Here is a 14,888-nt window from a genome sequence, read left to right as displayed (position 1 = left end):
ATTATTATTTTTTTAATAAAATCGAAAAAATCTGAAAAATTCAAAATTAATAAAAAAAATATTTTCTCACTTCCTTATAATATATATCCATTTTTTCCACACTTTTAATTTATTTTTTTTTCATTATTTTTACCCCAAAATTCATACTTTCATCTATAAATACTCTCATTTCAAACACAAAAAATGACACTATACTAAACAACTCTCTAAATCTCAATTTTTATGAGTTTAATTATGTAATTTTTAATTTTTAGGAGTTTAATTATATAATTTTAATTTTTAGGATTTTAATTATGTAATTTTTAATTTTTAGGATTTTAATTATGTAATTTTTAATTTTATTTGTAATTTGTAATATTTATTGTGGTTTTTAAATGAATTTTAATATTATGGAAATGTTTTTGTTTAATTGAATTTTATATTAATTGTGCTCGTCCTTGCGGAAGAGCACAGTTGTGGGTATTGTGCTCTTGCCAGAGAGCAGGCATGAATAGTACCGCCCGGGCCCACAACCGTGACGCTGGCAAGAGCACGGTTGTGGATGCTCTAAGGCATTGCCAGGTTATTAGAGCTAGCCTGCTCCTGAAAGCAGCAACCATACCTGATCAATATTTGAGTGGCTCAATTAGCGGTTATGAAGTTGTAATTAATATTTTATATACATTCATATATAATTCTAAAAAACATTAAGTGACGTAATTAATGTTATGGTTCGTTAGTAACTTAATCAATATTATATATTTTCCGTACATGATTTTAAATGACAAATAAATGACTCAATTCACGCATTGATTCTGTCCCTCTTTAATGTAAATAAATGGATTAACTGTATTGCTCTCAACTAAATATGAAATGTGTAAACACTAATTTCAACTGCCACCAGTATTTTCAACTATTATAAACGTCAATAGGTCGAGCATCCCACGGTCTAGATTTTTACAAGAAAATCGTAATTATAAAGAAAATTATCTCAAAATAAAAATTGCGATATACTATATGTGGACCACTAAATTTTTATTCACTACTTCAACCTACATTTCGTTCCTGTCAAAGGTTGTAAGTCACTATTATATGGTAAATCAACTATATTCATCATAATATTAATATTGGTGCGGCTCCACAATTATATGATATATCACTTATAAAATTGTATTTGTATACAATGATATTAATGAGAGGACCACTTAAGTTCAGTCCACACATTTCCCCCTATTACTAGTGATTTTAAAATTAGTAGCTATAGTTATTGAATGAATGTAGCATATATGACCACTTTAGAAAATATTACTCCCTCCGTCCATAAAAAATAAACAAAGTTGTAGATAGTGCGAGTTTTAATGTATAATTGGTAAGTAAGAAATATGGAAGAAAAATGTGGTCGAAGTAGTGTTAGTGGATTGTGGAGTTCACATTTAGAATGATGTGTATGGTTAGTATTGGTTTAAAACTTTCCATTTTTAGAATTAGTCTAGTTTTGGTGGACGAACCAAAATGGTAAAACTTGTCTATTTTTTGTGGACGAATGGAGTACTATTTTTTACAAATGGTTTAGAGCATCCACATCCGTGCTCTTGCCAACGAGCACGGATGTGGGTCCGGACCCACTTTTACTCCCTGCTTTTAGGCAAGAGCACAACACCCACATCCATGCTCTTCCGCAAGGACAAGCTCAAGGGTCCCACCATTCTATTATTCAATTTAAATAAAAACATTTCCACAATATTAAAATTCATTAAAAATAACCGAAATAATATTACAAATTACAAAAAAATTAAAAATTACATAATTAGAATCCTAAAAAATAAAAATTACATAATTAAAATCCTAAAATTTAAAAAGTACATAATTAAAATCCTAAAAATTAAAAATTTTATAATTAAATTCATAAAATAAAAAAACCCACTACTCGTGGCCGAACTTCACCCAAATGTGCTTGATTAGGTCTTCTTGTAGCTCAACGTGGGTTCGGGTATGCACACCTTGGCGTGGGGGAGACCTCGCGGTTGAGCTTCCGGCTTCATCTTCGTTGTAAAAGCTAGCCGTCCTCGGTCCTTCGTCTGCTATAATCATGTTGTGCAAGATAATACACGTGTACATGATGTCGGCGATATTTTTCACGTACCACAGTCTAGACGGGGCCTTCACAATGATGAATCGGGCTTGAAGGACCCCAAAAGCTCTTTCGACGTCTTTCCGAGCGGATTTTTGACACTGCGCAAAAAGAACCCATCTCGGGTCTTGCGGGTTGCTGAGCGCCTTCACGAAAGTCGACCACCTTGGGTAGATACCATCGGCGAGATAGTAACCCATGTGGTATGCATTTCCGTTGACGGTGAAGTCGATCGTCGGTGCTACACCATTCAACACATCATTGAAGAGTGGTGAAGAATAGAGCACGTTCAAGTCGTTGTTGGATCTGGCAACACCGAAATATGCATGCCAAATCCATAGGCGGTAGTCGGCGACCGCTTCAAGGATAAGTGTTGGGCCGCCGCCTTTGTGGCCGCTTAAGTGTTGCCCCCTCCAAGCAGTCGGACAATTCTTCCACCTTCAATGCATGCAGTCAATGCTGCCAAGCATACCGGGAAAACCATGGACTGTTTTGTGAAGACGAAGCAACAGTTGGCAATCATCGGTGGTGGGTGCCTGAAGGAATTCATCCCCGAAAGCTGAATGAACGCCCTCGCAAAAAATTTTAAGGCAAAGGATTCCAGTGGACTCACCGACATGCAAATACTCGTCGAAGAGGTCAGCCGTTTGCCCAGTAGCAAGTTGTCGGATGACACACATACACTTCTGCAACGCCGAGAGACTTTGCCGACCGGCTGCGTCTGTACTTGTTTGAAAGTATTCAACATGGACGGACAATGTGTTAACAATACGCATAAACAAGCGTTTTGACATGCGAAAACGGCACCGAAAGTAATCTTCCGGAAACCGCGGCTGGTCGGAAAAATAGTCGGCAACGAGCCTTTCGTTGGCTCCCTCCCGGTCACGATGGATGTAGCAGAGAGTTGATCTAGTTGGTTGAGGAGGAGGGGCGGGGGTATTCGCTGCGACATAGGCTTCATAGGCGGCACGATGTTGTTCATAGTATTCTTGTTCTCCGCGCTCCGCTTCCGCAATGAGATGGGTGAAATCCATTTGAGGGTTTGAGTGAGATATGAAGGTGTAGATAAGTTGTATGAAAAATATGAATGAGAGATGAGTGAGAGATGATTTGATGTGAAAAATGGATGATGAATGAATGTATTTATAGATGACTTTGGGGATAAAAAATTTTAAAAAAATAAAAAATATACAGAAAACGGTAAAAAAAACGTTCATTTTTTTGGGATTGTCAAAATATTTTTTTTTTGTATTATTTTCGATTTTAAAAAAAATTGAATTTCCAACGGAAATGTCGTTGGTCAATCAGAACGCGCCACGTCGGTTGCTCGCTGGCACGGACGTGCTCGATGCATCGAGCAGCGCCGCGCCAGCGGCGGACAGCGGTGTTGTGCCGTTGGCACGGACGGACGGACAACATTGTGCTCTCCGCTGTGGATGCTCTTAATACGAATGTAATCAAATGCAAACTCTAAATATTGTACAACCTCCAAACTATAATCTGGACCGTTAAAAAATGTCAATAGATTACAAAATAATAGCAACAGAAAATATCAACACATTATCAACGGTTGACACCGTGATGACATTGTGTTGACATTGTATTGATATTGTGTTGATATCAAAATCTTGAAATTTTACACTGTGTTGACATTGTGTTATCGTTGTGTTGACACTGTATTGAAAGTTTGGAGTTTGTACACATATGAGTTTGCATTTCATCACTACCTTGGTTTAATAAATATAACAAGTTTTTGACCGAGTTGGCTCTGAGATTTAAAACCTACTAAATTTGGGCCTGTACGGGCCCAACAATGAAGACCAATAATAGTCTTATGGACTCGTTCGACCCAGTGTTGGGCCACCTCTATACAGTCTAATCCATCTTAAAATGTGTACAAGATGACAGTAATTTATTTAGTTTTGTTGTATAAGATGATATGAGTGCAGTGTGCTTGATACGAAAAATAAAAAACACTTAGCTTTGTATATATACTGTTTGCATTTCAATTTATTTTGCAATTGGAAAAAGTTAACATTACTGAAAAATAGAGCCGATGTTGTAAAAGGACCAACGAGTTAATTTATTTCGTATACCGATTAACCAAGAAAATTAAATAACACTATTATGCCAAAAAAAAAATGAATCACATGACTCAAATGGAACATGACTCGAATAATTAGAAATAAATGGCGTATTTATTTTCTAGTATATTATGCCAAAAAATAAAAAATCACGTGACTCAAATGGAACACATCTCAAATAATTGAAGATAAATGGAATATTTATACAGTAGCAAAGCGCAGGACGTTTTGCGTGATTAGTGTACTAATGTCAAATAAGAGATAAGTTGGGATGTGCGTGCATTAAGTAAAAGCTTTTTCATGTCACTTTTTGAATAAATTGCATGCTCCAACATCCATTCCTTCATCTCCAAACCCAAATCCAAAGCATGTCTATGAACAACAACCCTACTTCTCTCTCTCTCACCATTTTAATCTTATCTCTCCTCCTAATCTCTCCACCTTCATCATCCAACACCAACTTCCAAATCTTCGACGTCTCTAATTCACTACAACAAACTCGCCACATCTTCTCCCAATCCTCAATCCAACAACAAAACCACCACATCACCACCTCCCCTCCTCCCTCCCTCTCCCTACCCCTCCAGCACTCCCTCTCCTCCTCCGCCGCCAACCACAACAACAACTACACCTCCCTCACCCTCTCCCGCCTCGCCCGCGACCAATCCCGCCTCCGCCACCTCCTCTCCAAAATCAAACCCAAAACCAAATCCAAAAACCCTAATTTAAAATTCCCCGTCACCTCTGGGTTCGGGCAAGGTACCGGCGAGTACCTCGCCCGAATCGGAGTAGGCCGGCCCGCCAAACAATTCTACATGGCAATCGACACTGGAAGCGACGTCAGCTGGCTCCAGTGCCGCCCCTGCGCGATGTGCTACATACAATCCGACCCCATCTTCAACCCCGCCAACTCCGCCACCTACAAACCCCTCCCCTGCACCTCCCGCCAATGCGCCGCCCTCGATTCCTCCGCTTGCTTAAGAGGAAACTGCCTCTACCAAGTCTCCTACGGCGACGGCTCCTCCACCGTCGGCACCTTCGCCACCGAGACAATCTCCGTCGGCGAACAAGCCTTGACTTCCGTAATTGGCTGCGGCCACGACAATCAAGGCTTATTCGCCGGCTCCGCCGGCATATTAGGCCTCGGCGGCGGATCCTTATCTCTTCCTTCCCAAATCAAAGCGGCCTCATTCTCGTACTGTCTAGTCGATCGCGATTCGCAGTCGTCTTCCACTCTCGATTTCAATTCCACCGCGCCAGCGGATTCAATCGTCACGCCGATGCTGAAAAACCCCCAAATCAAAACCTACCTCTACGTCGGACTCACCGGGATCAGCGTCGGCGGGAAATCTCTGAGGATCCGGCGCGGCGCGTTTGCGATTCGTCGGCGAGGGAGGGGAGGGGTGATCGTAGACTCGGGGACGACGGTGACGAGGTTTCCGGCGGCGGTTTATGCGGCGCTGCGCGACGCGTTCAGGAACATGACGGGGGAGCTGCGGCGCGGCGGCGAGTTCTCGATTCTGACACGTGTTACGATCTCTCTGGGTTGAATTCGGTCAAAGTGCCGACGGTGTCGTTTCGGTTCAGCGGCGGGAAGACGCTGGCGCTGCGGGCGGAGAATTACCTGATGCCGGTGGATGGGAGAGGGAAATTCTGCCTGGCGTTTGCGGGGACGGAGGAGTCGCTGTCGATCATCGGGAATATTCAGCAGCAGGGGACACGTGTCACTTTTGACCTTGCTAATGAGAAAATTGGATTTAGCCCTAATAAATGCTAGTTATGGCTACCTGTCTATGAACTAGAGCAAGGAAATCGAACCTAAAACTTAAATTATCAACAAATAAATTCAACTAAGAGCATATATAATGCTAGTACTTGATTATTTCTTTTGCTTTAAGTCAATTTTTAAATGGAAAAGAGGGTTGAATGATAGATTAATTTCTTCTTTCTGTAATCGTAATTATTAGTATTGCATTGTACGCACATGACTTGCAATAGAACAACTACAAAATTTTCAATTACTTGCATTGATTTTTTTAAATGACCAAAATCTTAAGCACAAAGAAAAACATTTTAAAAGACAAAATTTTCACTTTATATCATAATCTTTTTCCATAATGTTTTTCTATTGTACGATTTTGTTTGAAAACATCTAATTTTCTTTAAAAGTTTAATTCATATATTTTATTTTGCCCTTATTTAATGCTCCTTATACTATAATACTCTTGGCATTCAAATTAAGAAAGTAGACACTAAATTGAGACCCTAAAAATAGACTATTTTAGTGGATGGAGGAGCGAGTAAGTAAGTTTTCTGAATTGACCTATGTATTTTGTGTTAAACATTTTGCATTTACGGTATATATTAATTTACAACAAATATACTATAATAAGTACTGTATTATATTATTACCAAACGAATATTTCCATCAAACTTATTTGAAATAAATTGACTCTTAATATTATTCAACAACTAAAACAAGTCATAATTGTGGGGCTGCGCGTCATTATAAGAAAGAGCTTTAATTAATTGAAACAAACTTCATTGGTGCCCGAGAGATTTGTAGGCTTAAGTTAATTTATTGCATACACATTATTTATAGTTGTATATAGATTGTCAAAGTAAACGCCATATTTATTATTATTATGCCAATGGTTAACCAACTTCTGCGCCATGGTGCTAGGTTTAAGTAGCTTTAGGAAAATTTATGTGTAATGTGAAGTTATGGTAGGAAATATTACGCATTAGGTAGCAAACATGTTTCAATTATGTTGTTGGAATAATTGATATTCAAAATTGCATGAGTGAGTAACGGAGAGATATTTTACGTTGGGAACTCAAGAAGACATTTCATAGCTTTTTTCATCTAAATTTATGTTGAGATCAAGATGAGCATGTTAAACTCCAAGTGTTTTTTTTACGAATATCAAAAAGTCATTTTTATGAATCAGTTGCCTATAAATATACAAAGTATGCCCACATTTTGATTTTTAACAAGGTCTACTTTTAGTTGTAATTAATATAAACTTTTAATATTTGTAAGTTGGCACTAGTCTAATTTTGACCAATGCTTAGTTTTAGGTTCCGGTGTGAAATTAAAATGTATTACTATGGAAAACTCTTGATGATGCATTTCTAATGGTATGTGATATATAAATCTGATAGGAATTAATATGAGATTAATTCCTAGTTGGAGAAATTATATGAAAAGAGATTAGAAAGGGTGGAAACTAGCGTGACTTTGAGAGAATTGGAGAGATAGGTGGTTTCTCCAAGAGGGAGAATCGATGGGAGAGAATGATAAATATTAATTTAATTCATTCTGCTTGATAATAATAAAAGGCTCCATACATATTTATAATATATGTGGTAAAAAAAATCTACTATAAACTAGGAAAGCAAATCAAATCATAACCACTATGGAAAGTAAATAAAATCATAACCACTAAATAATACTAAAATATAAATAAACTAAAATAAATATATTTAAGAATATCAGCTCCCTTCCAGAATAAAATAGAATATCAGGTCCCTATCAAAATCCAAGGAAAAGAAAGAGTTTTATATCAACAACTTTCAAATTAGTTTTACCACTTTCGAAAACCAAAAATTCAATACTATGGGTGATATTAGAAAGTTAATTATCATTAAGAGCTTTTTAAGTATACCTTTAACTTGGGAGAACATAAATGTTAGCTATAATAAGGCCGGTAAATTTGAAATATTGTGATATAATCGAAAAGGTAAAAGGTGGTTATAGAATGTGATATTAACTTCTTCTTTTATAATTTTTGAGGCCCATTTACATTAAGCATGGTCCAATCAAATCAGATATTTGTGATAGCTTCAATAGTTGATGGGCCAACTCGGTCCATTTTCGAGCTGATTCAGTATATAGATATTCAACTGAGAATACAAATTCACTTCATGTACAAAAGAATAAGACAAATTAATTATTGGTATTTATTCCGTTTTAGGGAATTGATGATATTCTTTTAGGGTTCCAAAGTAAAGTAAACGTGTTTATAATGTGAAGCTACTTTACCAACCATCATTTTACTTGCATAGTTACATTGGTGAATTAAATAAGTCATTGTCACGGCGGATTATTCGATCGATATGTAATTCACTAATCATTTGTAACATTGGTGTATTCTTTTTTTTTCTTTTTTTTTTAAATTTCAAGCAAACCAAATCTTAAATGACATAAAAAATTATACGTCAGTTAGAATACTAAAAATTAAATTAAAATAGAACTTACTCTCTTCATCTCAGAAAATTTGTTACATTTCATTTTCTATATTCGTTTTGGAAAAATGATACTCCCTCCATCCTTCAAATTTTGTCATATTCTGACCGGGCACAGCTTTTAAGAAATATAATGGAAAGTGGGTTGAAAAGTTGGTAGGATGTGGGTCCTACTTTTAATGTACTCCCTCCGTCTCAAGATAAGCAAGTCGTATTTCTTTTGGGGATGTCCCACTATAAGTGAGTCATTTTCATTTTTAGCAAAAATTTATCTCTCTTACTTTAATCCCCACCTACTTTATTCTCTTTACTCTTCTACTTTTTTCTCTCTCATACTTTACTTGATTCACTTAAACTTATTTAATATCAATTTCTTAAACCTCGTGCCCAAAAGAATTGCTTCACTTATCTTGTGACGAAGGAAGTATTAGTTTTATAATAAAGAGTGAACTACGCAAATGGTCCATGAACTATGTCTTTTGCACATCAATGGTCCCTGAACTTTAAAAATATCGTGGGTAGTCCCTAAACTAAGGTGTAATCACATTTATGGTACTTTTTCACTATTCATCACAATTTTACACCCAAAATGCCCCCAAGGCATGAAGGGCATTTTGGTACTTTCATATCTAGGTACTGAATATGATATTTTCTTTATCTAGTACTAAATATGATATTTTCTTATAGTTTGAGTACCTAAAATGATATTATTCACTTCAAGTACCTAAAATGATATTATTCACTTCACTTTTTCAACATTTCTTCTTTCTCTCTTTCTCTAAAAATAAAAATAAAAATAGTACTATGAAATTATTAAATATATTAATTATAAAAATCAAAATTATAAATTTAATTATAAAATAATTTTCGCAAAATTTAATTTTGATTGTGATTTGATTAATTTTTTAATATTAAAAATTAATTTTTTTAATTAAAACTAAACATTAATTTTTGAAAAATTCTTAATTTTTACGAAAATTCTTAATTTTTGATGATATATTCTCTTAATTTAGCAAAAATTAAGAATTTTTCGAAAATTAATGCTTAGTTTTAATTAAAAAAATAATCAAATCACAATCAAAATTAAATTTTGTGAAAATTATTTTATAATTAAATTTATAATTTTGATTTTTATAATTAATATATTTAATAATTTCATAGTACTATTTTTTATTTTTATTTTTAGAGAAAGAGAGAAAGAAGAAATGTTGAAAAAGTGAAGTGAATAATATCATTTCAGGTACTTGAAGTGAATAATATCATTTTAGGTACTTAAACTATAAGAAAATATCATATTTAGTACTAGATAAAGAAAATATCAAATTCAATACCTAGATATGAAAGTCCCAAAATGCCATTCATGCCTTGAGGGCATTTTGGGTGTAAAATTGTGATGAATAGTGAAAAAGTACCATAAATGTGATTACACCTTAGTCCAGGGACTACCCATGATATTTTTAAAGTTCAGGGACCATTGGTGTGCAAAAAGCATAGTTCAGGGACCATTTGTGTAGTTCACTCTATAATAAAATGTGAGTGAAAGTAAGTTAGTGGAATGTGAGGCTCGTTACCAAAAATGGTAAAAAGTGAAATGTGACAAATTTTATGGGACGAACGGAAATGGAAAAATGTGACAAAATTTCAGGGACGGAGTAAATAATAAATAGTTAAAATGGAAAGATAATAAAATAGGAGATAATAATGTAGAAAATATTCTACTATATTTTGACTCATCATCATCATATAATACTGTGAATATAATTTTAAAATAACGTTATTTTGATACTATACTTTACACATCATCTATCTTTTGTCGTTTTGATCTAGTCGAAATTTGAATTCGTTTTTTTTAGATACACAAAAAATTATGTACTCACAAACCGATTTTATATGCTATGGGAAAATCTTTCACTGATAGCCCAGAATTTACAACCAAATAACCCTATGTTTCAAATGTATTCATGTGAATAAATATCTTTGTATTGCTAATGTATGACATGCGAATTCGAATATGCAAGTAAATATTAATGCTAAATGACATTTAAATGTCTTTGCCTAATACTCCCAATAAAGTTGTGTAATATACTTACTATAAACGAGTGTGTAAAAAATTATCCCGATAAAGTGAAGAATACCAAATATCTTATCTTCATTTTAATTATATGTGAAATGTGAATGTTCACCAACTTTGTTTCCTCATTATAGCTTTCAATGCAATTTCGACACGCACCTATAATTTTATGTCATCGGATTAATATTTTATAAATAAATAATACTGCGTGTATATATATATCTACGAATTTGATATGAGCAGCATAATTGAGATATAATTAAATTGTGTGAACCTTCATTAGAAAATTTACATTTTCGTGAGAATGGATTTTCTTCGTTTTAGTTTCTAATCTTGTTTTAAGGATAAAACAATGAGTAATTTTAGTACAATATTGCATTTAATGTTTTACCAATAAAACATGAAATAAGAAAAATATAGCAAAAATACATGCTAGTAAAATCTGGCCTTGTAAGTAAGTATTACATGTGTTATCAATAGCATATTTGCAGTTTTTGCCATATTAAACTCCAACATATTTGGTGCATATCGTTTTCAATGACAACTTACGACGATAATAAAATGGGACCATCCTTTCATATAGTAATAATTATTTTTGAAATTCTAAAACATTATTTTTGTTGTTACGAAAATGTTTGTCGGTCCATATGTGAAATTTTGCGTGCGTGTGTTATACATAGATCAATTTTGGAACCTTTCCTACATGCATCCAATCATCTACCTGTAATTAATTAATTACCACAAGATCAAAGTAATTCAAAAATTATTCAATTATTTTTACATGAAAATTATTATTTTATGTAGATTATTTTTTTTCTATTTTCGTGACACTAGATTATAGTAGTTTAGAATTTATACCATATTTAGAATTTACATTTGATTACATGTAACCCTATCATATAATAATTCAAACATAATGACCCGTTTATTACCACAAAATAACATACTAGTTTTTTTATTCTTTTGTGAGGTAAAAGATGTACTACTATAATTATTCAAAAGAAATCGTAGTCCCATTTTAAAAATTACCTCCGCAAACGGTGAATAGCAACATTTCATGATATCATAAGAATATACATATCTCAAAACAGAATTCAAAGTTAGAAACCTAATCCATAGAGTCCAAATCTATTAATTCTAATTAATGTGAAAAATGCCGTGATATACTTACATATGTGTAATAAATAAAACTTACTATATTTATAATAACTAATCAAATATCTAGGAAAATTTGTTAAGGGAGTACTATTTTTGGTTAAATTCTAATCCGATATTCAATTTAAAATTATGTTTGTATTATTTGAAAATTATTCCGCAGCGAAAGAATCTGACTATATACATGCTAGTATAATATTCCCCCATTTCGCGAATAAGAGTCTCATTTTTTCATTTTAGTCCGAACATGAATAAGAGTCTTAATTCATTTTTTTTTATTATAAATTATAATAGAATTTCATATTCCTCTAACTCATTTCACTTACATCTTATTTAAAACTTATATAAATAAATATAACCATATTTTACTAACTATTTTCTCTTATTTTTCTTAATATTTCTTAAAATCCGTTATTTTAACTACATCATGTTAGTTAACTCATCATGTAGTATGATTCATACTCCATATGATTTCCGACTATTATATTTAATAGTACAAAATTTCTGTTGTGTGATAATTACAAATAAATTTTAAACTAATTTTGAAAGTTAGGAATGGGCACAATCCCAATCCCAGTCCCAATCCAAGCTGCCGTTGCTCTGCGTTATAAATCCAACTGACATACTCCTTATTACCACCTTAAACAAAAACATGGCCCCTCAGCCTCTCTCTCTTACCCTCACCGCTTTCATTATCTTCTTCTCTCTCATCCTCACCTCCTCCGCCGCCGATGACGACCATCAATTCGAGTTCATGGACGTCGCCGCCGCCCTCAACCAAGCCCGTCAAGTCTTCTCCCCTCCAAACACTCCGTCGACAACCGTACTACCACAGCAACAACTAGACGGCTCCCCCTCTCTCTCCCTAACCATCCACCCCCGCCACTCCCTCCCCTCTGCCCGCCCCACCACCGCCAACTACACCGCCCTCACCCTCTCCCGCCTCGCCCGCGACCAATCCCGCGTCCACTCCCTCCTCCTCCGCCACTCCCTCTCCCTCTCCCGCTCCTCCGCCTCGGAATTCTCGCCTCAGCAGTTCCAGTCCCCCGTCACCTCCGGCATCCGCCTCGGCAGCGGCGAGTACTTCGCCCGCATCGGCGTCGGCCGCCCCTCCAAGGACTTCTACATGGTCGTCGACACCGGCAGCGACATCAGCTGGCTCCAATGCCAGCCCTGCTCCACCTGCTACGACCAAGCCGACCCCATCTTCAACCCCTCCGCCTCCGCCTCCTACCGCCCCCTCCCCTGCGCCGCCCCCCAGTGCTCCGCCCTCGAAGTCTCCGCCTGCCGCACCGACTCCTGCCTCTACCAGGTTTTACTATACTACTATTTCAAATTCACGATAAAGTGATATATTAAATTAGTTTTCGGAAAATATTAATTGAGGGCTTGCATACACAGGTCAGCTATGGCGACGGCTCGTACACAGTCGGCAACTTCGCCACCGAGACCGTCACATTCGGCGCCACCGGCTCTGTCCCCAACGTCGCAATCGGCTGCGGCCACCATAACGAGGGGTTATTCGCCGGCGCGGCCGGGTTACTAGGCCTCGGCGGCGGAACCCTATCCCTAAATTCCCAAATCAAAGCGGCCTCATTCTCGTACTGTCTAGTAAACCGCGACTCCTCTTCTTCCTCCACTCTCGAATTCAACTCCGCCCGCGCCTCCGACGCCGTCCTCGCTCCGCTCCTCACCAATCCCCGAATCAACACCTACCACTTCGTCGCCCTCAACGGAATCAACGTCGGCGGCAGACCGGTGAACTTCTCCCCGGACCTCCTCGATATCGGCGGCGACGGTCGCGGCGGGGTGATCATCGACTCCGGCACGGCGGTGACGCGGCTGAGGTCGGAGGTGTATAACTCGGTGCGAGATGCGTTCGCCGGAATGGCGCGGGATCTGCCGGCGGCGAGCGGGTTCTCGCTTTTCGACACGTGCTACGATCTCTCGAGGATGACAACGGTGAGGGTGCCGACGGTGTCGCTGCAGTTTGCCGGGGGGAAGGCGGTGCCGCTGCGGCCGAGCAATTTCCTTATTCCGGTCGACGACGCCGGAAAATACTGCTTTGCGTTCGCGGCGACGAGCGGGTCGCTGTCAATCATCGGCAACGTGCAGCAGCAGGGGACACGTGTCAGTTATGACTTAGCTAATAAAGTTGTTGGTTTCAGCCCAAATAAATGTTAGTACTCCAATAATTACTATAGTAGATTATTTTTAATTTCAATAATTCTTGAATCTTATTTGTACCTCAATTATAATCAAACACGGCTTCAATTAAATTTTTGTTCATCAGATTGTAATTATATCTTCATAAGCCACATAATAATGTAGGTGGATTTACAGCTTTTAAGTTATGGAATGTTAAAGGTTAAACTGTTGATGTTTCTTTTAGATATTTAATGCATAGGCATGTGTGTTGTTGGTGCGATATGTAATGAATGGCCCATTAGAAATAATTAAAACGCGGCATTTCTCGTGTTGAACCCACAACCATTTAAGATTTTAACCAACTTTTTTTGCTTATTGGTACCAATTAAAATTGTTCTTAAATGATTGATACACTTTATGCACATAACTCTAAATGTGGACATTACAAACAACTAATAACATGTGAGCTTATGGCTAGTTACTTTAGGATCAATTCAATTTTAAATTACTCGAAATTAAACATTCATATAATATGCGTGCGTATATAAAAAAATTTTGATTAGATATATTCACAAATTGTGACATAACCCATAAATCACAATACAAAGGGCAACTTACTTAAGTTATTAATAGTGGGGGGAAAGGTCAAAGGTGTACAAACTCCAATGTAATAAGTAAATGAACGTATTATTATTATTATAAATATAACAACCAAATACTTCCAAAATCTACAACAGAAAATAATTAGTACTAGTATTTAATGGAGAGGAAGTGATGGGTTGTGAAATTAAAAAATTGTTGGTTTGCCTAAAGTAAAAAAGGACTATTGTGTTACCCATCTTGCATGTCAGACACATTAGGACAATGGATAAATATGGGTGGCGTATATTGTTGACTTCACCCTCAAATATTTACTTCGCTCATCATCCAATAATTCAAATCATATGGTTCAGATATATACTAGCTTCCCTGTGAACAAAATTTCATACCGAATATCCAAAGACGTTGATTGAATTTCTTTTTAATTTAAGAAGAAGATGCTTCATCGTTCTTTAAATAAGTTTAATATCAA

At 36.3% G+C, this 14,888-nt stretch overlaps 1 protein-coding gene and 1 pseudogene across 1 annotated transcript; both read left to right on the top strand.

Moving 5' to 3' along the window:
• The first annotated feature begins 4,452 nt into the window (after positions 1-4,452).
• On the top strand, positions 4,453-6,126 carry LOC121763923 (annotated as a pseudogene).
• A 6,174-nt stretch (positions 6,127-12,300) lies between these two features.
• On the top strand, positions 12,301-13,957 carry LOC121765546 (protein ASPARTIC PROTEASE IN GUARD CELL 1-like). The gene is made up of 2 exons (XM_042161738.1): positions 12,301-12,980; positions 13,070-13,957. The coding sequence occupies exons 1-2, from the start codon at positions 12,321-12,323 to the stop codon at positions 13,850-13,852; spliced, it is 1,443 nt and encodes a 480-aa protein (XP_042017672.1). The 5' UTR covers positions 12,301-12,320; the 3' UTR covers positions 13,853-13,957.
• Positions 13,958-14,888: the final 931 nt, after the last annotated feature.

Source organism: Salvia splendens, chromosome 14 (genome assembly GCF_004379255.2).
Source record: "Salvia splendens isolate huo1 chromosome 14, SspV2, whole genome shotgun sequence".
Taxonomy (NCBI): domain Eukaryota; kingdom Viridiplantae; phylum Streptophyta; class Magnoliopsida; order Lamiales; family Lamiaceae; genus Salvia; species Salvia splendens.
Note: the sequence above shows the minus strand (reverse complement) of the source record. Positions and strands in the feature narration are given on the sequence as shown.

Bases quoted from the DNA above. Each gene is read 5' to 3' on its own strand.
- LOC121765546 (XM_042161738.1), top strand. From the start codon at position 12,321: ATGGCCCCTCAGCCTCTCTCTCTTACCCTCACCGCTTTCATTATCTTC. The intron at 12,981-13,069 runs GTTTTACTATAC...TTGCATACACAG, and splicing joins CCGACTCCTGCCTCTACCAG to GTCAGCTATGGCGACGGCTC.